Source organism: Brachionichthys hirsutus, chromosome 2 (genome assembly GCF_040956055.1).
Source record: "Brachionichthys hirsutus isolate HB-005 chromosome 2, CSIRO-AGI_Bhir_v1, whole genome shotgun sequence".
Taxonomy (NCBI): domain Eukaryota; kingdom Metazoa; phylum Chordata; class Actinopteri; order Lophiiformes; family Brachionichthyidae; genus Brachionichthys; species Brachionichthys hirsutus.
This window is the reverse complement of record NC_090898.1, coordinates 1,893,855-1,916,585: the sequence shown is the minus strand read 5'-3', so window position 1 is coordinate 1,916,585 and position 22,731 is coordinate 1,893,855. Positions and strand designations below refer to the sequence as shown.

General features: G+C 53.2%; 4 protein-coding genes across 6 annotated transcripts; 3 read left to right on the top strand and 1 right to left on the bottom strand.

Moving 5' to 3' along the window:
- The first annotated feature begins 2,925 nt into the window (after positions 1-2,925).
- snrpg (small nuclear ribonucleoprotein polypeptide G) lies at positions 2,926-5,918 on the top strand. 2 transcript variants are annotated; one of them, XM_068750086.1, is made up of 4 exons: positions 2,926-3,065; positions 3,205-3,227; positions 3,716-3,837; positions 5,736-5,918. In XM_068750086.1, exons 1-4 carry the CDS (start codon positions 3,034-3,036, stop codon positions 5,784-5,786), a joined length of 228 nt encoding a protein of 75 aa, XP_068606187.1. In that variant the 5' UTR covers positions 2,926-3,033; the 3' UTR covers positions 5,787-5,918. The 2 variants fall into 2 exon arrangements, with proteins under 2 accessions (XP_068606187.1, XP_068606179.1); XM_068750078.1 differs by having other exon boundaries at positions 3,716-3,840.
- A 786-nt stretch (positions 5,919-6,704) lies between these two features.
- Positions 6,705-10,704, top strand: plpbp (pyridoxal phosphate binding protein). Its single transcript, XM_068748252.1, has 8 exons — positions 6,705-6,794; positions 7,050-7,157; positions 7,241-7,276; positions 7,791-7,866; positions 7,943-8,083; positions 8,167-8,309; positions 9,790-9,888; positions 10,009-10,704. The coding sequence occupies exons 1-8, from the start codon at positions 6,705-6,707 to the stop codon at positions 10,222-10,224; spliced, it is 909 nt and encodes a 302-aa protein (XP_068604353.1). The 3' UTR covers positions 10,225-10,704.
- Positions 10,705-10,764: 60 nt separating this feature from the next.
- Positions 10,765-12,281, bottom strand: tmed4 (transmembrane p24 trafficking protein 4). Of its 2 annotated transcripts, XM_068748526.1 has the most exons (6): positions 12,146-12,281; positions 11,915-12,015; positions 11,705-11,830; positions 11,481-11,627; positions 11,251-11,409; positions 10,765-11,208 (listed from the first exon to the last, which is right to left on the bottom strand). In XM_068748526.1, the coding sequence occupies exons 1-5, from the start codon at positions 12,279-12,281 to the stop codon at positions 11,260-11,262; spliced, it is 660 nt and encodes a 219-aa protein (XP_068604627.1). In that variant the 3' UTR covers positions 10,765-11,208; positions 11,251-11,259. The 2 variants fall into 2 exon arrangements, with proteins under 2 accessions (XP_068604627.1, XP_068604620.1); XM_068748519.1 differs by having other exon boundaries at positions 10,765-11,409.
- A 1,093-nt stretch (positions 12,282-13,374) lies between these two features.
- LOC137901102 (NF-kappa-B essential modulator-like) lies at positions 13,375-22,439 on the top strand. Its single transcript, XM_068745106.1, has 14 exons — positions 13,375-13,697; positions 13,952-14,092; positions 16,099-16,364; positions 17,696-17,770; positions 18,756-18,941; positions 19,451-19,512; positions 19,888-19,990; positions 20,189-20,304; positions 20,411-20,563; positions 20,656-20,728; positions 21,156-21,290; positions 21,376-21,512; positions 21,659-21,735; positions 21,866-22,439. Exons 2-14 carry the CDS (start codon positions 13,954-13,956, stop codon positions 22,054-22,056), a joined length of 1,713 nt encoding a protein of 570 aa, XP_068601207.1. The 5' UTR covers positions 13,375-13,697; positions 13,952-13,953; the 3' UTR covers positions 22,057-22,439.
- Positions 22,440-22,731: the final 292 nt, after the last annotated feature.

Here is a 22,731-nt window from a genome sequence, read left to right as displayed (position 1 = left end):
TCGCATGCTCGACTTGGTTCTTTCCCGACTTCCAGTCTAAAATCCATCTTTCTAATGTCGTCTGCGTTTTGGATTGAGCTGACGAAGCCGTTTCACGCTTTAAAGTCCTCGCTGCGTCTGGATACGCGTCAGACGGACGCTCCGCGTGCCGATTGGCTCGGGGCCCGTTCGGGGACTTTCAGTATTACTTGGCCTGACGTAGTGAAACCGCACCGGCTGCTGCAATAAGGACCGGGAGTCAAATCCAAAGCGTGCGAAGAGTCCCGCGTGTTTGGGAGAGGGCGCCCCCGTGCTTCACGGCGGGTAGGAAGAGTCTGGGAACCGGTGCGTTTAAACACAAAGAGAATTGGGAATCGCAAACGGCCTCCTTCCTGTTTCTGACTGCCAGATCCCAGTTTGCTTGTGGTCTCTGCAGACCCGGTTCCCTGAACGTTCCCTGAACGTTCCTCAGCTGAAGTGCCTCCGATGCGTCTGCCTTTCTCCTTCCAGTGTTCCGTGCTTCCTGTCTTCTAACAGGCACACGCTTTTCAGCCGTGTACGTGAACGTGTTCTGGCTCGTGCACCGTCCTCAGACGGCGTGCATGCTAACAGGTTTAGCCTGTTGGCTACCGGATAAGAAGGGTTTAATGGGCTTGGGTGGCCGGGCCGGCTGCCTGGTGTTGTTTCCTGTTTTTGTGGCTCATGTTTAAGTCCTATTTTGATGAACTGCTGATTTGAGGTACTTTTACCACTGAGATACTTTGTTCGTGTCCTCTACTGTATTCTGGCGTTGGTCCTGGTGGTCTTTGTGTTTTTTGGGCCTGGGTTTTGCCGTCTGTCGCACCATTAAATGTAAATGTGGCTTTTTGATCTGCTCTTCTATGATATGAAGTCAGAAACGGTTTCGCTCTGAACGCGCTTCTTATTTCCCGTCTAAAGTTAAAGACATTAAAGCGCTTTTCCTCCGGTGGGAACTGTTGGCCAGCTCACTGCCTTCTGTCGCGTTGCCAGGGTTACGACTTCGCTATGCAAAGAGGCTAATGGTGGCCGCCGGTACGTCGGCGAACGCTTGCACTGGGGTCGTCGTCGGGTTTCTTTTCTCTAAAGACTTTTCGGTGACTGAAAGTTTATTTTTGAGAAGTTGATATACGGTTTGGACATTTTGTAACTATTGATGTCTCTACGGTAACAATTAAAATGTGACTATTCTCATGAGGTGTTGGTCTCTGTTTTGACGGATCTTGTCTAATCAGGTTGAGCTGCCTTTACGAGACATTTTAATCTAAATGTTCTGCATTCGTGATACGTTTGGATGTTAATGCGGCTGGAAAGAAAGAAACAAAATCCCAATCTGTACTATCGACTATTTAAGTACCGCACTGACATATTTGCAAGTATTTGGGTAATGCACACTGTCAGTTAATCTATGAAATACTCTTATTGAAGAATGAGACTAATTAGTTTGTCTCAGAGTTAGAACTGCGCTGAGACTCGATCAATATGCAGCCGGTTGCAGATCAAATGCCATTTAATTGGATTTCATGCATACAATAAAGCAACATGCACCTTTTGATGATCTAAGAGAACACTGTTTTAAACGAAGCTTTCGCTGTGGGGGCCGAGGACCTGCGGCTACGCCGTGAGACGCGTCTCTATCCAAAGTAACGCGCCTAGCTGCCGAAGAAAAGCGCCAGTGTCTCCAAACGATGGACGCTTCAGCTTTAGATCCGTATACCGGTACTCGATAATCAATGGCTGACTCCGCTCCGGTCGGCCAAACACCTGCCGGATTGAACGTTGGCAGACAGATTCCACCGGCGACGCCCTCAAAGCGTTCGGAAGCTACAGAAGCTCATCACGTGGAGGCTAAAACGACGGTGAGCGACGGTCTGACGCACGGGATGCGTCTGGCGTTCTGGTTGCTAAGTAACAGCATATTACATCACCATAAAACTATTAATGCAAACGTTAAACTTCCTAGTTGTACAGAATAACATCACTGAAATGTTATTGAATGATAGTGGAGGTCCTGATGCGTGTTGGCGTCTCAAAGTAAGCTAGCCTGTTCGCTAACTCTGCTTTTGGTGTACGTTGCAGGTGTAGCACCAACACACGCCTGGATCAATAGTTGTGGATTAAAGGTCCCATATTATCTCGTTCCCCGTGTTTCTGCCCCATTTTGGTGAGTTTGGGTCATTATCAACCCAAAAACAGCTAAATAAACCATCCAGTCCAGAAACGTTTCTAGAAGACGTCTCTCTTCCTGCGACCTCACAGTACGAAAACGTGCACGTGATGCGTGTGCACAGGCGTGCATGCACATTCATCACGTGCAAACAATTAATTTAGTTTCCTTTTCAGAGGCTCTTCTGACAGCTGTTTGAGACAAGAGAGGGACGCTGTCCTGCAGCATCTGTTAGAGACAGAAAAGACGGACGCTGTCCTGCAGCATCTGTTTGAGACAAGAGAGGGACGCTGTCCTGCAGCATCTGTTAGAGACAGAAAAGACGGACGCTGTCCTGCAGCATCTGTTAGAGACAGACATGAGGGACGCTGTCCTGCAGCATCTGTTTGAGACAGAAATGAGGGACGCTGTCCTGCAGCATCTGTTTGAGACAGAAATGAGGGACGCTGTCCTGCAGCATCTGTTTGAGACAGAAATGAGGGACGCTGTCCTGCAGCATCTGTTTGAGACAGAAATGAGGGACGCTGTCCTGCAGCATCTGATTGAGACAGAAAAGATTATAATATGGGACCTTAAGAACTTATTTTAAGTTTTAAGTATGCAATCGACTAGAAGTTTAATTTACTGTGCCCCCCCCCCCCCCCCAGGAGGATCACACCGAGTCCAGGATCTGAAGTGGAGGATAATCCTTTATCACTCAGGTCTGTGTTCCCTCCCGGCCTCACGGTGGCGCCCTGACAGGAGTGTAGCCGGAACACGGAAGTTCTCTGCTCAACTTCCGGTTATTCTGCGCACGTTCTTCACCCGCGGTTTTGCGAAACGACGATTCTACGACAGGCTTCGTTCGCGTTTCAGAAACCTCCGGCAAAATGAGCAAAGCGCACCCGCCTGAGCTGAAGAAGTGAGTAGAAGGACGAGCGCTGCGGTTCCGCCGCCCGCCGGTGAACCGGAAACGAGCTAACAATGGCTAGCATAGCATGTGAGCGGCTTTAGCCTGCAGGCTCACGTCGAGTAACCCAACGCTGTCTTTCTGTTTTTAGGTTCATGGACAAGAAACTTTCACGTGAGTACAGCGGGGAGCTCCTCTCTAAGCACCGCCCGTCGGGGTTAAGCACCGCCCGCCCGGCACTCTGTTGGTTCTGAATCCATTCTTAGCATTGGGAGACGCAAATGTGTTTAAAAGTCCACCTTTCGACGTACACACTGACGTCACTCTCAAAGCACATTACACCGTCAAATATGGAGTTAAAACATGAGATTTAGCGTCTCCGGCTCGTGTTTTGTCCTAAACCGGGCAGCCGTGTTAATGTGAGATACACTAAAGGGGAGCCGTGAGAGGTGGGTGCGGTGTGACGCTCCTCCAACGCACTGGGTCTGACCGGGGTTCCAAAACGTTCCGCTACGAGTCGGGTAGCTTCAGACGGACTGATCGGGGTTCTGAAACGTTCCCCTACGAGTCGGGAGGCGGTGACGGACTGACCGGGGTTCTGAAACGTTCCGCTACGAGTCGGGTAGCTTCAGACGGACTGATCGGGCTTCTTGTGTCTGCAGTGAAGCTGAACGGCGGCAGACACGTTCAGGGCATCCTGCGGGGGTTTGACCCCTTCATGAACCTGGTGATGGACGACTCTCTGGAGATGGGCCCCGGGGGACAGCAGAACACCATCGGCATGGTGGTCAGTACCCTGATGGACGGCGCTGGGCTTCTTCTCTGTCATAAATATGTTGTGTGGTTTCCATGGAGACGGGCTTGCACTGACTCGTGAGGCTGGCCAGCGTGTATCAAACTGCACGTTGTTGGTGATGAGCCGGTGTTTGGTGTCCTGGCAGCAGGATGATGATGAATATATTTATTAGAGTACATGTTAGAGTGCAAGTACAGTCACACAGTAGCATGAATTGCAGTACAAGTACAGTCACACAGTAGCGTGAATTGCAGTACAAGTACAGTCAAACAGTAGCATGTATTACAGTACAAGTACAGTCAAACAGTAGCATGTATTACAGTACAAGTACAGTCACACAGTAGCATGAATTGCAGTACAAGTACAGTCAAATGGTAGCATGTATTACAGTACAAGTACAGTCAAACAGTAGCATGTATTACAGTGCAAGTACAGTCAAACAGTAGCATGTATTACAGTACAAGTACAGTCAAACAGTAGCATGTATTACAGTACAAGTACAGTCACACAGTAGCATGAATTGCAGTACAAGTACAGTCAAATGGTAGCATGTATTACAGTACAAGTACAGTCAAACAGTAGCATGTATTACAGTACAAGTACAGTCACACAGTAGCATGTATTACAGTACATACAGTCACACAGTAGCATGTATTACAGTACATACAGTCACACAGTAGCATGTATTACAGTACAAGTACAGTCACACAGTAGCATGTATTACAGTACAAGTACAGTCACACAGTAGCATGTATTACAGTACAAGTACAGTCAAACAGTAGCATGTATTACAGTACATACAGTCACACAGTAGCATGTATTACAGTACATACAGTCACACAGTAGCATGTATTACAGTACAAGTACAGTCAAACAGTAGCATGTATTACAGTACAAGTACAGTCACACAGTAGCATGTATTACAGTACAAGTACAGTCACACAGTAGCATGTATTACAGTACATACAGTCACACAGTAGCATGTATTACAGTACAAGTACAGTCACACAGTAGCATGTATTACAGTACAAGTACAGTCACACAGTAGCATGTATTACAGTACAAGTACAGTCACACAGTAGCATGTATTACAGTACAAGTACAGTCACACAGTAGCATGTATTACAGTACAAGTACAGTCAAACAGTAGCATGTATTACAGTACAAGTACAGTCAAACAGTAGCATGTATTACAGTACAAGTACAGTCAAGCAGTAGCATGTATTACAGTACAAGTAGGGTTTCATTTCTAAAAAGCTCTTGCGGTCTTGTTTCCGTTGAAAATCCTTCGTACATAAATCATCGACATTTAACAATACCAATAAAACTAATATTAAATTGCTCAATTGATGCAAAGTAACATTAGAAAAATAAAATGATTTTACACCACCGATGCAAACTAACAATAAATTACAATAAATTACCAAGACACTTAATACGTGCAACGTAGGTGGACAAAAAGGGGGGGGGGGTTGATCCGGAGAGAGTCATGATGACTATCTCCGTTTCTGTCCCCTGAAAGGTGTATTTTTAGGGCCGTTTTGAAGGAGACCAAAGAGGTGCATGTTTTGAGGGCGGGAGTCAGCTGTGTGATTTGAGTTTGACAGCGTGTCTGAAGGATTCACGGCCGTCGCTCTGTCGTAGAGCACAGGTGTAAATGTAGAGCGGATCGGCTCTGTTTGCTAACGCCTCGCCGTGCTCTGTTTGCTAACGCCTCGTCGTGCTCTGTTTGCTAACGCCTCGCCGTGCTCTGTTTGCTAACGCCTCGCCGTGCAGGCTTTTAGGCCCTGCTGGAGCACAGAGCTGCTTCTCGAAGCAGTGGGCGGGGAATTCTCTTCTGACTATTCTGAAATTGAAAATGTTGTTGTTTTGCTCCCTTCCTTTAGGTCATCAGAGGAAATAGCATCATCATGTTGGAGGCCCTGGAGAGAGTGTGAGGACGGAGGGAGACGCGTCCCTCTCCCGTTTCACTGCTATCGCCACTCAATTCTTTACAAGTGAATCTTGGTTGAGAGGATGTTTAATTCAGTTTGTGTGATTTGTGTGAATAAAACTTTCTTCTTTTGGTATTTTGTGTGCGAGTTGAGTTTATAGTGTGTCATTTTAGCTTAGCTTAGCTTAGCAGTCGTCCAGTCCACAGAGGCGTGTGGACAGCAGGTTGTCAGTCTGAGTCTGTGAAATGTCCCGAGTGTTTCTGTGACGTAGAATGGACCCACAGAAAGACTGAAAGCGCCGTCCGTGTTCAAACACCTGCTGAACCCACTTCTGGTCGATTAGTGGATAATGTGCGTAAAACGTGGAGCGGCTAAACGCTAACCTGAACACTGATTAGTTCGTTATTAGAGCTGGATCAAAAGTTACAATGTTAATTACATGGTGTGGAACTTGTGTCTACTGGGACATAATTTATCTTCAATTATTTGCACTAATAACTTTGGTGCTTTTTCGTTTAATCAAACTTATTTTATTATTATAAGATGAGAGGAGTTCCTCCTTCGGTAGATTGTAATGTCGAAGCCGGAACAATGGGAGACGCTCCACTTCCGACGCGAGGGGACCGTTCCTGTGAATGGGCTGTGCTTTTATTCTGAAACCACTTCCGACTCGAGGGGACCGTTCCTCTGGCTGGGCTGTGCTTTTATTCTGAAACCACTTCCGACGCGAGGGGACCGTTCCTGTGAATGGGCTGTGCTTTTATTCTGAAACCACTTCCGACTCGAGGGGACCGTTCCTCTGGCTGGGCTGTGCTTTTATTCTGAAACCACTTCCGACTCGAGGGAACCATTTCTCCGGATGGGCTGTGCTTTTATTCTGAAAACTGGTTGTTGTCACCTGTGACGTAGCCGTCTGACGGTATGTGGAAAGCAGCAATGGCGGAGGAGGTCGGGAAGGCGCTGCAGTCGGTTGTGGAGCGGGTGAGCCAGGCGGCGGCGCGGCGGCCCAAGGTGAGCGCGGCCCGGAGACTCGCTCCAACGGGGCGGCGACCGACGCTGCTCCCCGGCGGGGCTCGACCTTTGAACCCCAGCGGCTCGGCTTGCTGTTTCACTGTTAGCATCACAGCTAACGTTCCCCGCTGATCAGACGCGCAGCCTGTTAGCCGCGGCTAGCATGTTGCTACGGCGCTAACATATGGCGCGTTTAGAGGCTAGCCGCGTCCCGTCAGGTCACGTGACGGCGCTGACGCTTCCTGTCGTCCTCAGACGCTGCCCGCCGTGTCGCCCCGCCTCGTGGCCGTCAGCAAGACCAAGCCCCCGGACATGGTGGTGGCGGCCTACAAACAGGGGCAGCGCAACTTCGGAGAGAACTACGTGAGTATGCAGCCCCGATGGACCGTCTCGCTGCGTGGAGACAGGATGTCGTGAGACTGACTCGTCCTTTGTCCTCACCTCAGGTCAATGAGCTCGTGGACAAAGCTTCCGATCCTCTGGTGGGTTTACCGGGGGGGGCGCACCGCGTTGTCCTTCCTCTGTCCCAGATCTTAGCCTCATGTCCAGAAATCAGGTTTTCTTTCTGTCCCTCTGTCCCAGATCTTAGCCTCATATCCAGAAATCAGGTTTTCTTTCTGTCCCTCTGTCCCAGATCTTAGCCTCATATCCAGAAATCAGGTTTTCTTTCTGTCCCTCTGTCCCAGATCTTAGCCTCGTCCAGAAATCAGGTCTTCTTTCTGTCCCTCTGTCCCAGATCTTAGCCTCATATCCAGAAATCAGGTTTTCTTTCTGTCCCTCTGTCCCAGATCTTAGCCTCATGACCAGAAATCAGGTCTTCTTTCTGTCCCTCTGTCCCAGATCTTAGCCTCATGACCAGAAATCAGGTCTTCTTTCTGTCCCTCTGTCCCAGATCTTAGCCTCATATCCAGAAATCAGGTCTTCTTTCTGTCCCTCTGTCCCAGATCTTAGCCTCATGTCCAGAAATCAGGTCTTCTTTCTGTCCCTCTGTCCCAGATCTTAGCCTCATGTCCAGAAATCAAATGGCATTTTATCGGCCATCTCCAAAAGAACAACGTCAACAAGCTTCTGGGTGAGTGTCCCCCGTCCGCCGGCGCCGCGCCGCGTCCTCCAGGCCCCTCCACTCAGTCCCGTCGCCGTGTCCCCAGGTGTCCCCAACCTGTTCCTCGTGGAGACGGTGGACTCGGCCAAGCTGGCGGACCGAGTCAACGGTTCGTGGCAGCGCATCAGAGGCGCCGGCACGCGGCGGCTGAAGGTCATGCTGCAGATCAACACCAGCGGAGAACAGAGTAAGCGTCCGTCCGTCCGTCCGTCCGTCCCGTCGTCCGTCCGCGTGGCGAGCTGATCAGACACTGTCCCGTGTCCGCTGCAGGTAAACACGGCCTGCCGCCGGACGACACGGTGGACGCCGTCCAGCACATCGTGTCCCGGTGCTCCGCCCTGCACTTCACGGGGCTCATGACCATCGGGCGCTACGGTTACGACCTCAGCCTGGGCCCCAACCCGGACTTCACGGTAGGAGGCCTGCAGAACCGGTTCTGACCAGAACCGGGTCATCACCGGTGTTTAAACATGTATAAAGTGTGTGGTGAGGGGTTTTACAGCCGTAAAACATTTATGTACGTGTAGTACGAAATAGTCCATCGGCTTGTTCTGAACGGAGGGTGTTCCGTTTGGAGACGGCGTTTGAGCTTGGAGTTACCGGATAGCTTCTCACCACACCAAGCCCAGCGGAGTCGGTGCCGGTGCACCCCGGTGAAAGTAAACCCAAATGAGAGATAGCTTTCGCTGTACAGTCGTCCCTCATTCTCCGCGGGGGTTACGTTCTAAAAACAACCCGCAATAAGTGAAATCCGCAATGTAGTAATCTTTATTTTATTTTTAATTATTATACATGTACATAAATGTTTTAAGGCTGTAAAACCCCTCACCACACACTTTATACACGTTTAACAGGCAGGCATTAATCTAAATAGATTGTTTCAGTATTATAGAATGAAACCAAAGATCAGAACCTTTTCAGAACTAAACATTTGCTTGAGAAATATAAATATATAGTACGTACAGTAAACGTTTTCCTGTTAATAATGTTAAGGCGTGCAGGTCGAGGAAAGAGCCGCTTGGAGTGCAGAAGAACAAATATTCTACTCGTGCTGTCTTTAGCCTCTCATGCTGCTTTATTGGATAGCTTAGCACAGCGGAACGGCAGCGGCTACATGTATCAACAGGAAGAAACAAAACCCAAAAGGGACGTGACGTTTATGCTCCTACAAAATAAAAGCCTCTTTTTACACAGAGAATAAGAGCGCTATAAAACAAATGCTTAACAAATAAATATGATAGCTTTTAGAAATAACAAATTTAATTTTAATGATCAACCTACGAGGTTGAACACATGAGAAGTTATTAATAGCAACTCGAGCGTATTTCACAGTTCCTCCGACCGCGCCTTCGTCTTGCGCCGTTTCAATGAGAGTTCAAGTGCAAAAAATAAAATCTGAAAAATTGCATTAAAACTCCGCGACGTCGCAGAAGATGAACCGCATTATATCGAGGGACGACTGTATTTCCTCGGGCTCACCGTCTTTTCTTTTTCTTTTGTCGACCACTCATACCAGGGCCTTCATCTGGGTCTGGATTTTGTCCTGGGTTCTGTTCGGCATTTGCATTTTCTCTTCTCAAAAACGTCCCCGTCACTTTGCTCGTCTTGCTGTGATCCCAAACTGCCACTGAGGATGACCCTCCTCAAAGGGGAACCGAAGCGCTCACAACGTGTAGAGTAGGAAAAAGCCAAAGCATGAAGAACTGGTTTTTGGGGAAATATTTGTTTTCTGGTTTTTAATAAATGCGTTTTTTTTATCTGCCACGCTTTATTCCAGCACAGACACCCGGCAACGGTTACTTAGGTGATATTAGACCGTCTCTCGCGGCGCACCGTTTGGGAAACGCCGGCTTAAAGCAGAATGTGGTTCTGTTTGAACCCGACCCGCTGCAGATGCTGCTGAGTCGGCGGCGGGACGTGTGCGACAGCCTGGCGCTGTCCCCGGAGGACGTGGAGCTCAGCATGGGGATGTCCTCGGACTTCCAGCACGCGGTGAGTCTCGCTCCGCATCGTCGGGCCGCGCCGGTTTTAGCTTGGATTTGTTGTTGCTATGGTTACCATTTGCTTCCAGACCCAAGTGATTCGGAGAACTGACGTGTTTCTTCTGCTCAGATTGAGGTGGGCGCCACGAACGTGCGCGTGGGCAGCGTCATATTCGGCAACAGGGAGTATCCCAACAGCGCGGCCAACACTCCCAATCCCAGCCCGGCCCCCAGCCCGGCCCCCAGCCCGGCTCCCAGCCCGGCCCCCAGCCCGGAGAAGACGTCCAAGGCGGTGTCGGAAGAGGCCGCCAGCAAGATGCAGCACCTGAGCGTTTCGGGACAGTAGGAAGAATTCCGGCTCGTCTTCGGCGGAGGAAAAGCGCGATCGGGGAAGCGGCCGTTTTCCACATGGGGGCGGACTCCAACGTGGTCTGTCCCGGGTCCTGGTCTGTCCTGGTTTTCCTGTCCCCTTGGTGAACTTGGTGCAGAACGAGTTCAAGCTTTTTTTTTTAGAACTCACCTGTCGTCGTGGGACTTCCTGCGGCGGGAAGCGCCGTGGCGTCCCCGGACACGGGAGCAGGGCGGAACCTCCTTCGGCGTCGTTGTGATATTTTGTACCTTTCCGAAACGTGCGCGCCTGTGCGGCGTTCGGATCGGACGGCCACCATGTTCCCTCGTTGCTGTACAGATGAAAGACGTATCCCTTTATTTGACCCCGCCTCCTGTGAGTGGCGAGCCCAACGGCGTTTTCAACGAGGGTCGAAGGCCCGGGGGTTCGTTTGTTTCGTTTGTGGCTCCAGCCAAGAAATAAATTCTGTGGTAGAAACTCTGCAGCTCGTTTCTTCTCCAGAGCGCCAAGCGACAAATCAGGAAACGGTTGGAGCGAACGAAGCGTCTTTATTGGTCACATGGGGGCGAGTACAGCGAGATGACGGGGGGTGGGGGGGGTTCTGATTCTACTGAACCCGAACCGGGCTGCGGCTGGACAAAGACGCGTCGCGCGCTGGAGCGACGGGTGAGCGTTATCGGCGCTTGAGACAACAATTAACCCCTTAATGTCCTCCGATAAATAAGACGGCGAGCCACGCCACAACAAACTCTGGAATGGCAGAACGTTCTGAGGAACCGACCGCAGACGGAACGTTCTGAGGAACCGACCTGCGGCACAGAAATAAAAACTGCTCGATGGTGTCGGCCACAGAAAGCTGCGCTCCTCCCGTGTTGCCCGGGTGGACGAACGCCTCAGGGAAGCCGCGCCTCCCAGAGGGGGCGGGCCCGTCCGACCGGCCTCCGGGGCGCCTCCCAGAGGGGGCGGGCCCGTCCGACCGGCCTCCGGGGCGCCTCCCAGAGGGGGCGGGCCCGTCCGACCGGCCTCCGGGCCTCACACCAGCTTCTTGGCCTCGAAGAAGCTCTTGAGGTGCTTCATCTGCCAGACGCCGGTGAGGATGAGGATGAGCGTCTGGGCGACGGACCACCACAGGACGCGCTGGTTGGTGCTCTCGCTCGTCGCGCGGAAGCGCTCCTCGCGGTACTGCAACAGACAGCAGAGCGCCGTTAGGGGCGGAGCCCGGCGACGGAGCCCCGCCCCTCCCCTCCGCTCACCCTCTGGTAGTTCTGCTCCTTCTGGATCTGCTCCACCTGGTCCAGCAGCTGCCGCGCTCGCAGCTGCAGCTCCGTCAGCTTGTCCTTGGCTGCGATCTCGGGGTAGTTGTTGGTGTGTTCTCCCACCTGGACGTCCAGGTGGACTCTCTGGAACCGGAGACGCGGCAGTGTGAGGGGGACGTCTCTGAAGGACGCTTAACTGGCGCTTCGGTCAAAGGTCATACCAGCTTCCCTCCGGCGAACAGAGCCATCTTGGTGGAGTTGGAGTGCAGACAGATCCGGTGTTCTCCAGGAGTGTGGGAGGTGAAGGTGAAACGCCCCTCCGAGCCGTACTGGCGGGACAGGATCATCTGGGACAGACGGGGGACAGACGGGGGACAGCCCCTTCAGAATGCGCCGGTGGGAAGGAGGGCGAGTTTCAGGCGGCGCCGTACCTTCGTGTCTGGATCCCTGATCTCAACGTGCATCCCAAGCCCGGGGGTGGCGGGCAGGAAGGAGCCGGTCTGCTTGTCCCACAGCTGAGTCCGGTACGTCCCTGTCCGGCAGGAAGACACGAGACATCCGGGAAGCGTTCAGAGAGGACCACGGCAACTTAAATTAACATTTAAAAAACAGACAGCCTGAACGAGCTAGCTGTTAGCCTCGACGAGCTAACACCGTCTCACCGATAACCATCGTCTCGTCGGGGATTTCCTCGATGAAGCATTTCTTCTCCGTCTCCCCGACGTGGAAATAGAGCGCGCGCCCGGGACCAATCCAAAACGCGGCGAAAAGCAGCGCCGCGGCGGGGATGGACGGCATGATGGCGGAGGCTGCAGCCGCTGCTGCGGAGCCGGGGCGGAGGGGGGCGTTCCCGGGGCGGAGGCTGCAGCGGAGCCAGGGCGGAAGGGGGCGTTTCCGGGGCGGAGGCTGCAGTGGAGCCAGGGCGGAAGGGGGCGTTCCCGGGGCGGAGGCTGCAGCGGAGCCAGGGCGGAAGGGGGCGTTCCCACTGCTGCGGAGCCAGGGCGGTAGGGGGCGTTCCCGCGGCGGAGGCTGCATCCGCTGCTGCAGAGCCAGGGCGGAGGGGGGCGTTCCCGGGGCGGGGGGGCGTTCCCGCTGCTGCGGAGCCAGGGCGGAAGGGGGCGTTCCCGTCAGGCGTGGGGCAGCTCACCCTGAGCTTGGGTTCACAGGTTGCACTCGCCATTCACGGCGTCCTCCTCTGAGGTTCCTGTCAGGAACATTCTAGAAGTACAAAGAGGGCTGCAGGAAGTCAGGACTAAAGGCACGTCACACGAAAAGTACTAATAATGGAACCTGTTTGTTAGTAAACATTCACGGGGGGGACCATGTAAATTCAGAATAGGTTCCATTCTCGTCATCGAAGTATTGATGAACATACTATTGTTTGACTGTACTTGTACTGTAATACATGCTATTGTTTGACTGTACTTGTACTGTAATACATGCTACTGTTTACTGTACTTGTACTGTAATATTTATTTATTTATTTCTGGTTTATTTGAATATGGACAAAGACAAAACATAGACACATGTAGCACAAGTATCTGATGCCTGCATTATAGCGCTTATAGCTGAAGCTAATTTGCAGCACCTGTCCACAGATGGGCTTACATACTATTGTTGACTGTACTTGTACTGTAATACATACTACTGTTTACTGTACTTGTACTGTAATACGTACTATTGTTGACTGTACTTGTACTGTAATACATACTACTGTTTACTGTACTTGTACTGTAATACATACTACTGTTTGACTGTACTTGTACTCTAACATTCTACCTAATAAATATATTATATTGAGCATCATCAGGTTCCAGTTTCCGTTTCACGCCGGACACGCAGCCTGAGAGGAAGTGCTTCCTGGCAAGGCAACGTTCAGGGTAAAGGATCTTCCGTTTCCTGATCGCTCCCGTTCTCCCCGGTTCTGAGAGAACCTCCACCTGCCTGGAACTCACCTCGGCTCGCGGCCAAAAACGCTCCTGGGACGAAATACGGGCCATTGAAGTGGACTGTTGTTGGTTCCGGTCTGTCCGCGGGTCAAGGTTCACGCCCTTTGTTTTGCTCAATTTAGCTCCTAAGCTAAACTGCTAGCTGTGTTACGTTAGCCAGCTTTGCAGCGTTGGCTTAGTGGCTAACGCTGGGCTAACAGGTTGTATGTGGATGACAGCGCGACCGACTGTTTTTCGGGACAACAAATCGGGACAAGAAGAGCGGGTAAGGGAGTCTTTATTCTACTGCGTGTCTCTGACCGAGGGCCGGCTAGCTAGGATGTTAGCGGCGGCTTCCGACACATGCTAAACACAGAAAACAAGCTATTGGTCGCGCGCTTTGCCTCGTGGTACGTGCACTTGGGGATGACGTCATGGTCTGTCGCTGATCGATACCTGGCAGGATGAGGATGAGGATGGGCTCAGCGCGAAGGTGAGCCCATCCTCGCCCCGCATTAAGAACGTGCTGCGTCTCCCCAGGGATGGTGCAGCCCCAGCCCGACCGCCCCCTGCAGTGGGACCTGTCGGGAGAGGAGAACGGGGGGGCCCTCAGGGTGCCCCCGGAGGTGGCTGCCAACGAGGTGGTGACGAGGCTGCTGGGAGACAACCAGCAGCTGAGAGGTAGGTTCTCCTTTAGCTGGGGGGTCGGTTCTCCTTTAGCTGGGAGGTAGGTTCTCCTTTAGCTGGGAGGTAGGTTCTCCTTTAGCTGGGGGGTAGGTTCCCCTTTAGCTGGGGGGTAGGTTCTCCTTTAGCTGGGGGGTAGGTTCTCCTTTAGCTGGGAGGTAGGTTCTCCTTTAGCTGGGGGGTAGGTTCTCCTTTAGCTGGGGGGTAGGTTCTCCTTTAGCTGGGGGGTAGGTTCCCCTTTAGCTGGGAGGGAGGTTCTCCTTTAGCTGGGAGGTAGGTTCTCCTTTAGCTGGGGGGTAGGTTCTCCTTTAGCTGGGGGGTAGGTTCTCCTTTAGCTGGGAGGTAGGTTCTCCTTTAGCTGGGGGGTAGGTTCTCCTTTAGCTGGGGGGTAGGTTCTCCTTTAGCTGGGGGGTAGGTTCCCCTTTAGCTGAGAGGTAGGTTCTCCTTTAGCTGGGGGGTAGGTTCTCCTTTAGCTGGGGGGTAGGTTCTCCTTTAGCTGGGGGGTAGGTTCTCCTTTAGCTGGGAGGTAGGTTCTCCTTTAGCTGGGAGGTAGGTTCTCCTTTAGCTGGGGGGTAGGTTCCCCTTTAGCTGGGGGGTAGGTTCTCCTTTAGCTGGGGGGTAGGTTCTCCTTTAGCTGGGAGGTAGGTTCTCCTTTAGCTGGGGGGTAGGTTCTCCTTTAGCTGGGGGGTAGGTTCTCCTTTAGCTGGGGGGTAGGTTCCCCTTTAGCTGGGAGGGAGGTTCTCCTTTAGCTGGGAGGTAGGTTCTCCTTTAGCTGGGGGGTAGGTTTTCCTTTAGCTGGGAGGTAGGTTCTCCTTTAGCTGGGGGGTAGGTTCTCCTTTAGCTGGGGGGTAGGTTCTCCTTTAGCTGGGGGGTAGGTTCCCCTTTAGCTGAGAGGTAGGTTCTCCTTTAGCTGGGGGGTAGGTTCTCCTTTAGCTGGGGGGTAGGTTCTCCTTTAGCTGGGAGGTAGGTTCTCCTTTAGCTGGGGGGTAGGTTCTCCTTTAGCTGGGGGGTAGGTTCCCCTTTAGCTGAGAGGTAGGTTCTCCTTTAGCTGGGGGGTAGGTTCTCCTTTAGCTGGGAGGTAGGTTCTCCTTTAGCTGGGGGGTAGGTTCCCCTTTAGCTGAGAGGTAGGTTCTCCTTTAGCTGGGGGGTAGGTTCTCCTTTAGCTGGGGGGTAGGTTCTCCTTTAGCTGGGGGGTAGGTTCCCCTTTAGCTGAGAGGTAGGTTCTCCTTTAGCTGGGGTGTAGGTTCTCCTTTAGCTGAGAGGTAGGTTCTCCTTTAGCTGGGAGGTAGGTTCTCCTTTAGCTGGGGGGTAGGTTCTCCTTTAGCTGGGGGGTAGGTTCTCCTTTAGCTGGGAGGTAGGTTCTCCTTTAGCTGGGGGGAAGGTTCCCCTTTAGCTGAGAGGTAGGTTCTCCTTTAGCTGGGGGGTAGGTTCTCCTTTAGCTGGGAGGTAGGTTCTCCTTTAGCTGGGGGGTAGGTTCCCCTTTAGCTGAGAGGTAGGTTCCCCTTTAGCTGGGAGGGAGGTTCTCCTTTAGCTGGGGGGTAGGTTCTCCTTTAGCTGGGAGGGAGGTTCTCCTTTAGCTGGGAGGTAGGTTCTCCTTTAGCTGGGAGGTAGGTTCTCCTTTAGCTGGGAGGGAGGTTCTCCTTTAGCTGGAGGGTAGGTTCCCCTTTAGCTGAGAGGGAGGTTCTCCTTTAGCTGGGAGGTAGGTTCCCCTTTAGCTGGGGGGTAGGTTCCCCTTTAGCTGGGCGGTAGGTTCCCCTTTAGCTGGGGGGTAGGTTCTCCTTTAGCTGGGAGCGATCGGCATCGATGCGTCACCAAAGTAACATAAAAACGGTATCAAAGTGTCCATGGAGCCGGAATGACGTACGATGGTTAGCTAGAATTCAATGTAGCACCGCTAGCACAGTGACTCGTTAGCGTCTGTCAGTTTGCTAGCGCTGCACCACCAAATTAGCCTAAGCTACCGCATCTGGTCCCGGTTTCACTCTTCTCCTCCCGTCCTCCAGAGGCGCTGCGGCGGAGCAACCTGGCCTTGCGTCAGCGCTGTGAGGAGATGGAGGGATGGCAGCGGAGGACGAGAGAGGAAAGAGACTTTCTCAGCTGTCGCTTCCAGGAAGCCAGAGCCCTGGTGGAGAGGCTGGCCCAGGAGAACCACTCCTTACAGGGCCTGGTGAACGGGCCGGCCCCCCCCTCCATCCACTGCAGCAGCGCCAGCCAGACTGAAGACCTGCAGGGCTGTCGGTCCAGGAATGGACCGCTGGAGGGGTCGCAGGTGGGCCAGAAGGACGAGGCGCGTCACACAGTCACACACTCACACAGTCACACACACTCACACAGACGCACACTCACACACTCACACAGTCACACACACTCACACAGTCTCACACACTCACACACTCGCACACTCGCACAGTCTCGCACACTCGCACAGTCACACACACTCGCACACACACACAGTCGCACACTCACAGTCACACACTCGCACACTCACACACACACACACTCGCACACTCACACACTCACACAGTCACACACACTCGCACAGTCTCGCACACTCGCACAGTCACACACACTCACACAGACGCACACTCACACACTCACACAGTCACACACTCACACACACTCACACAGTCACACACACTCACACACTCACACACTCGCACACTCGCACAGTCTCGCACAGTCACACACACTCACACAGTCACACACACTCGCACACTCACACACTCGCACAGTCTCGCACACTCGCACAGTCTCGCACAGTCACACACACTCGCACACTCACACACTCGCACAGTCTCGCACACTCACACACACTCGCACACACACACAGTTGCACACTCACACACTCACACAGTCGCACACTCACACACACACACACTCGCACACACACACACTCACGCACACTCGCGCACACTCGCACGCTCACACTCACACACTCGCGCACACTCACACACTCGCGCACACACACACTCGCACACACACTCGCACACCCTCGCACACTCACACAGTCACACACTCACACTCTCACACACTCACACAGTCGCGCATACCCGCGCACACTCACACGGTCGCACACTCACACAGTCGCACACTCACACACACTCACGCACACTCGCACGCTCACACACTCGCGCACACTCACACACTCGCGCGCACACACACTCGCACACTCGCACACACTCGCACACTCACACAGTCACACTCTCACACACTCGCGCACATTTGCACAGTCACACAGTCACACACTCACACTCGCACACTCAGTCACACACACTCATGCACACTCATGCACACTCTCGCACACTCGCGCACTCACACGCCCGCGCACACACTCACACACTCACACACTCGCACACTCGCACACTCGCACACTCACACACTCGCACACTCACACACTCACACACTCGCACACTCACACACTTCGCACACTCACACACTCGCACACTCACACTCGCACCACTCACAATCGCGCACACACACACACTCACACACTCGCACAGTCACACACTCGCACAGTCGCACACTCACACACACTCCCTCGTTCCACCACTGAAGAGCTCCCACTCGGGTTTGACGGAGAACCTGTTGTGTGTTTCTCAGACTCTGGAGCAGCAGTGGAGGAAGAGGGTGGAGGAGACGGATCAGCACACCCAGACCATGCCGCCACGCAGCCTGGTAAGACGTGCACCCGTTCGCCCGTTCACCCGTTCACCCGTTCGCCCAGTGAAAGCCGTTTAGAATCATCGGGAAGTTGCTGCTTCGTCTCCAGTCAGTTTAAGAGCCTTTAAAATGCAGCGTCCAACAATCCGAAAGCGGAATGTTTCCTAATCTGCTCAGTCTGGTTTCTAAATGGAATAAAGTACTACAGCATAATATTAGAAAGGAATAAAGTACTACAGCGTAATATTAGTCTATTGCTGCCTTCATCAATCTGTTTATCTTTCACTATTATTTAAACTCGTAACTTGTCTATTGTACTGTACTATTGTATTTTATCACTGCTGCGTACATTTTCCTCTGTCGGGTGGTTTTATGTTTATTTTATGTTATTTTTTTAGCATCAGAAATGTGCGCCTGTGCACCTTATCTGTTTCACCGTGGGAGTGTGGGAAGCATCCTCCCGAATCCTTGCATGTCTTTGACATCTGAAGGAATTGACAAATAAAGCAACTTTGACTTTGACTCCACATGGACACTGAAGAATCCTACCAGCAGAGGGATATGAAATCCCCGGTATGCCGGATCCACACATCCTGTTGTTGTTAGACGCTCTGAGTGGCGGTAAAACGGAGCACGGCACCGTGTTAGACGCTCTGAGTGGAGGTAAAACGGAGCACAGCACCGTGTTAGACGCTCTGAGTGGCGGTAAAACAGAGCACGGCACCGTGTTAGACGCTCTGAGTGGAGGTAAAACGGAGCACGGTACCGTGTTAGACGCTCTGAGTGGAGGTAAAACGGAGCACGGCACCGTGTTAGACGCTCTGAGTGGCGGTAAAACAGAGCACGGCACCGTGTTAGACGCTCTGAGTGGCATTAAAACGGAGCACGGCACCGTGTTAGACGCTCTGAGTGGCAGTAAAACGGAGCACGGCACCGTGTTGTTAGACAATCCAATCACCCACTGTTCCTTGTTCTTTCGCTTGAATGTCTTTGAACACAGCCTGTGGAAGGTGCAAACGACTTCCTCCAGTTGTTGAAGAGCCATAAAGAGAAACTGGAAGAAGGGATGAGAGAGCTGAAGAAGAAGAACGAAGAGCTGGAGAGGGAGCGGAACGAGGGGGAGAAAGAGAGAGAACGAATGAGGCGCTGCATTGACCAGCTCCGGACCAAACTGGCCCAGGCACAGGTAGAACCATGAACGGTTATCTCTGAATGCAGTAACGTCTGTAGGCTTTAGTCTTTAACCCAAATCACAAACGAGGCACACGAGTTTCACCACAGCATAACTTATATCCACCATGATGAGAGGAAAGGAAGTGATAAAAGTCACTGATACCACACATCTATGAAATCTAGAAACCCACCAGCACACCCAGTTCACTGAACTGGGACAGAAGCCAGGCGGGCAGCTGGTCTCAGAGCGCAGACCTCCCCCAAGCCGCTCGGTCCCCTCCTAACTGGATCTACACCGTCCACACGGTGATCTGGATCAGCACCAGAAGGTTCTAGATTGTCCAGCTAGCACTCCCAACATTTCCTGGACGTGTGATCCAGGTCCGTCCGTAACGTTTTGAGTTGTGGTGCTAACAGACAGACGACTCGTCTCCTGGCTGAGGTGTGATTCCAGTGGGATTAGGTTTAAAGGGCCAGCGTGGAATTCTGGTCAATCATTGCTCAATGACTGTGTTTTTCCAGGCGAGCAGTGTCGCTGAGGAGGCTGTCCAGCACCGCTCAGAGGCGCAGCACTCCTCTGACTGGTACGCCACGCTCCTCCTCGCCTGCCGGCGCTAAGCGTTCCGGGCTGGGTGCCGCTTGGTGAAACGTAGCTCCGCTGTGGTAGTGGGTGGTTAGCTTTTCTTCCTCTTAACGACGGCGTGACCTCAGATGTCTTCCTCCCTGTCTCTCTGCTCCCCCCCCCCCCCTCCAGCTCTAGCCTGGCTAAACTCACAGAGCAGCTTCAGGCCACGCAGGGCAGGTGAGCCTCTGCTCTGTGGCGTCCTCTCGCCGTCGCATGTCCTCCGGCTGTGGCTCTGTCCGTGCTTCCTGCCTGTTTCCTCTGTTTCAGTCGCTGCGTCTCTGTAAAGGGCTCTTTTTTTCACGGCCTTACTTTGGTGAACTTGTTGCGGCTGTAGGTATCGCGACTTGGAGGAGAAGCTCGATTACCTGCAGAAGAGCTCGGCCCAGCGGGACAGGACCGAAGCGCTCCTCAAGCAGAAGGACAAAGACTGCGCCCAGGTACGAACACGAGGGAGTCGACGATGGGCCCGACAGGAAGCTCCGGAATCATGTTGATGTGCAGCTCATTCATAGATCTTATAGTGCGCTTCTGAAATGTGTTTCCTCTAATGCCTAAACGGCGCCGCTGGACTTGATCGGTTTGACGTGGACAAGCTGCTCGGCCTCCGACGGCGCTGACCTTCATTACTTTTGCAGCTGGCGAAGGACTGCGAGTCTCTGAAGGCGCAAGCAACGTCTCTTTTGGGAGAGCTGAATGAGAGACAGAGTTGCCTGGAGAAAAGCGAAAATGAACGCAAAGCACTGGATGAAAAGTAAGTGGTCTGTGGGGCGTGTGTGAGGTGCTGAGGGAACGAGCGGGCCGGCGCCTCCGCGGTAAGGAGCTGCAGGCTACACAGAGTAACGGACCCGTGTGTCCAGGCTGTGCAGCAAGATGAAGGCCCTGCAGGCGGCGGAGCGCGAGCTGGAGCAGCAGAGGAAGCAGCAGCACGTGGCCACGGACAAGCTGCTGCTCCAAAAGGACAGCCTGGAGCAGGCCCTGAAGACCGAGAGGCACGTCGTCACAGAGGAGAAGTGAGACGCGGCGCCATGTTCTGCACCGCATGACCGGTTCCGCATGAAAGCTGAGCGCCTCGGTCATTGTCCGTCTCCCTCTGTCCTCACAGGAAGAAACTGACGCAGCTGCAGCACGCCTACACGTGTCTGTTCAGAGACTACGATGCTAAACTGAAGAGCGAGGTAAGAAAAAGCACTGAAAAGCCGTGCTGCACGCAGCGGTTCAGCTAGCTTTGTCATCAGCAGTTCAGCTAGCGCTGCACGCAGCGGTTCAGCTAGCTTTGCCATTAGCGGTTCAGCTAGCTTTGCACGCAGCGGTTTGGCTAGCTTTGCCATTAGCGGTTCAGCTAGCTTTGCCATTAGCGGTTCAGCTAGCTTTGTCATCAGCAGTTCAGCTAGCTTTGCCATTAGCGGTTCAGCTAGCTTTGCCTGCAGCGGTTCGGCTAGCTTTGCCATTAGCGGTTCAGCTAGCTTTGCCTGCAGCGGTTCGGCTAGCTTTGCCATTAGCGGTTCAGCTAGCTTTGCCCACAGCGGTTCGGCTAGCGCTGCCCGCAGCGGTTTGGCTAGCGGTTCAGCTAGCTAGCGTGAGCGTTCTACGCTTGTGTCCCAGGGAGGAGACATGTGCAGCCTGCTGGAGGAGGCGGAGAGAGCGCTGGCCTTGAAGCAGGACCTGATCGATAAGTTGAAGGAGGAGGTGGAGCAGCAGAAAGGCTCTCTGGAGACCGTCCCTGTCCTCACTGCCCAGGTGAGAGTCCACACACACACACACGCTGACACACACACACAGACACACACACACACGCTGACGTCGGGTCTCCCCGTCTGCTCAGGCTGAGATCTACAAGGCAGATTTCCTGGCCGAGCGAGAAGCCAGAGAGAAGCTGAACCAGAAGAAGGAGGAGCTGCAGGAGCAGCTGACCCAGACCCTGACCGAGATCGACAGGTTCAAACAGGAAGCCATGACCCGGTAGGCACGGAAGCGGGCGCGCGCGTGTGTGTGTGCGTGTGTGCGTGTGTGTGTGTGTGTGTGTGCGTGTGCGTGCGTGCGTGCGTGCGTGCGTGTGAGAGAGAGAGAGACTAAACGCGGCTGTTGCGTGTTCGCCTCTCTTTCAGCGCCCGTATGGAGCAGATGAAGATGAGACACCTGGATGATTTCCCAACTCGGGCGCCCCTCATTCCTGCTCAGCCAGGTGCATTAACGCAACACGCATGTGCGCGCGCGCGCACACACACACACAGGAATGTGCACGTTGAAAACAGACTTCCCTTTCAAACGGCGGCTGTTTTTCTGAACGCGGGTTTCTTCCTCCTTCGCTGTAGGGGTATTCCCCGGTGCGACCTTCAACACGGCTCCCCCCGCCCCCTCATTCCGCAATCCGGGCTTGGTAGCGCTCGGTGACCAGGGGGCGACGGGGGCCGAGGAGCTGCCGGATTTGTGTTGTCCTAAGTGCCAGTACCAGGCTCCAGACATGGACACGCTACAGATACACGTCATGGACTGTATACAGTAAAACCAGACACGCACGCACACACACACACACAAGGTGTGTGCACGGAGAGGTTCCATCTCCACTGTGTTTGCTCCACGCCCCCCCGTCTCCCTGAAGACTCGAGGATCAGCGTGGGACGCCGTGGACCCGCTCCGCCCGTCTTCTGTACCTCCTCCCGGCGACGCCTCTTTGTCCCTCGGCATGGAGCAGCTGAGGGGGGGGGGGTCGGGGGTATGATGTCACTGGTGGCTAGTGACATCATACCCAACACGTCCTGGTTTAGCGAATCAACACGCTCAGGAGGTTCCCCCTGGATCAGCCGCTCGCAGTGGCTGTTCTATTTACGGTTAGTTGTGTTTGTAAACTACGGAACGTTTACTGTCAATAAAACGTCGTCTTCTGTCTCTCTGTGAAAGCTGGACTCGGTCGGGGGACGATGTCCACGCGGGCAGACGAGCGGCTCAATCACGCGTTCTAGGAGGAACCCGTTTTAGAGCTGTGGTTCTCACAGGACCGCGTCGTCATGTGCCTCCTCGTGGGTCCGAGTGGGAAAACGGAATGGCGCTCAACGCTGCCACGTGATTGGCTGATGAGAAGTGACCAGGTGCACCTGGTAAGGTGTCCCGCGACGAGGACGCGTCCCGCCCGCGCTTCAAGGAGGGACGACAGTTCACCGGTAAATGGGTTATAAATAGC

Excerpts from the sequence above, each read along its gene's own strand:
- snrpg (XM_068750078.1), top strand. The coding sequence starts at position 3,034 with ATGAGCAAAGCGCACCCGCCTGAGCTGAAGAA. Across the intron at positions 3,066-3,204 it reads CACCCGCCTGAGCTGAAGAA|GTTCATGGACAAGAAACTTT; the intron begins GTGAGTAGAAGG and ends TTCTGTTTTTAG. Across the intron at positions 3,841-5,735 it reads AGAACACCATCGGCATGGTG|GTCATCAGAGGAAATAGCAT; the intron begins GTCAGTACCCTG and ends CCCTTCCTTTAG.
- plpbp (XM_068748252.1), top strand. The coding sequence starts at position 6,705 with ATGTGGAAAGCAGCAATGGCGGAGGAGGTCGGGAAGGCGCTGCAGTCG. Across the intron at positions 7,867-7,942 it reads CAACGTCAACAAGCTTCTGG|GTGTCCCCAACCTGTTCCTC; the intron begins GTGAGTGTCCCC and ends CCGTGTCCCCAG. Across the intron at positions 8,084-8,166 it reads CAACACCAGCGGAGAACAGA|GTAAACACGGCCTGCCGCCG; the intron begins GTAAGCGTCCGT and ends TGTCCGCTGCAG.
- tmed4 (XM_068748519.1), bottom strand. The coding sequence starts at position 12,281 with ATGCCGTCCATCCCCGCCGCGGCGCTGCTTTTCGCCGCGTTTTGGATT. Across the intron at positions 12,016-12,145 it reads CGACGAGACGATGGTTATCG|GGACGTACCGGACTCAGCTG; the intron begins GTGAGACGGTGT and ends CCTGCCGGACAG. Across the intron at positions 11,831-11,914 it reads TCAGGGATCCAGACACGAAG|ATGATCCTGTCCCGCCAGTA; the intron begins GTACGGCGCCGC and ends CGTCTGTCCCAG.
- LOC137901102 (XM_068745106.1), top strand. The coding sequence starts at position 13,954 with ATGGTGCAGCCCCAGCCCGACCGCCCCCTGCAGTGGGACCTGTCGGGA. Across the intron at positions 16,365-17,695 it reads GACCGCTGGAGGGGTCGCAG|ACTCTGGAGCAGCAGTGGAG; the intron begins GTGGGCCAGAAG and ends TGTGTTTCTCAG. Across the intron at positions 21,736-21,865 it reads CCTCATTCCTGCTCAGCCAG|GGGTATTCCCCGGTGCGACC; the intron begins GTGCATTAACGC and ends CCTTCGCTGTAG.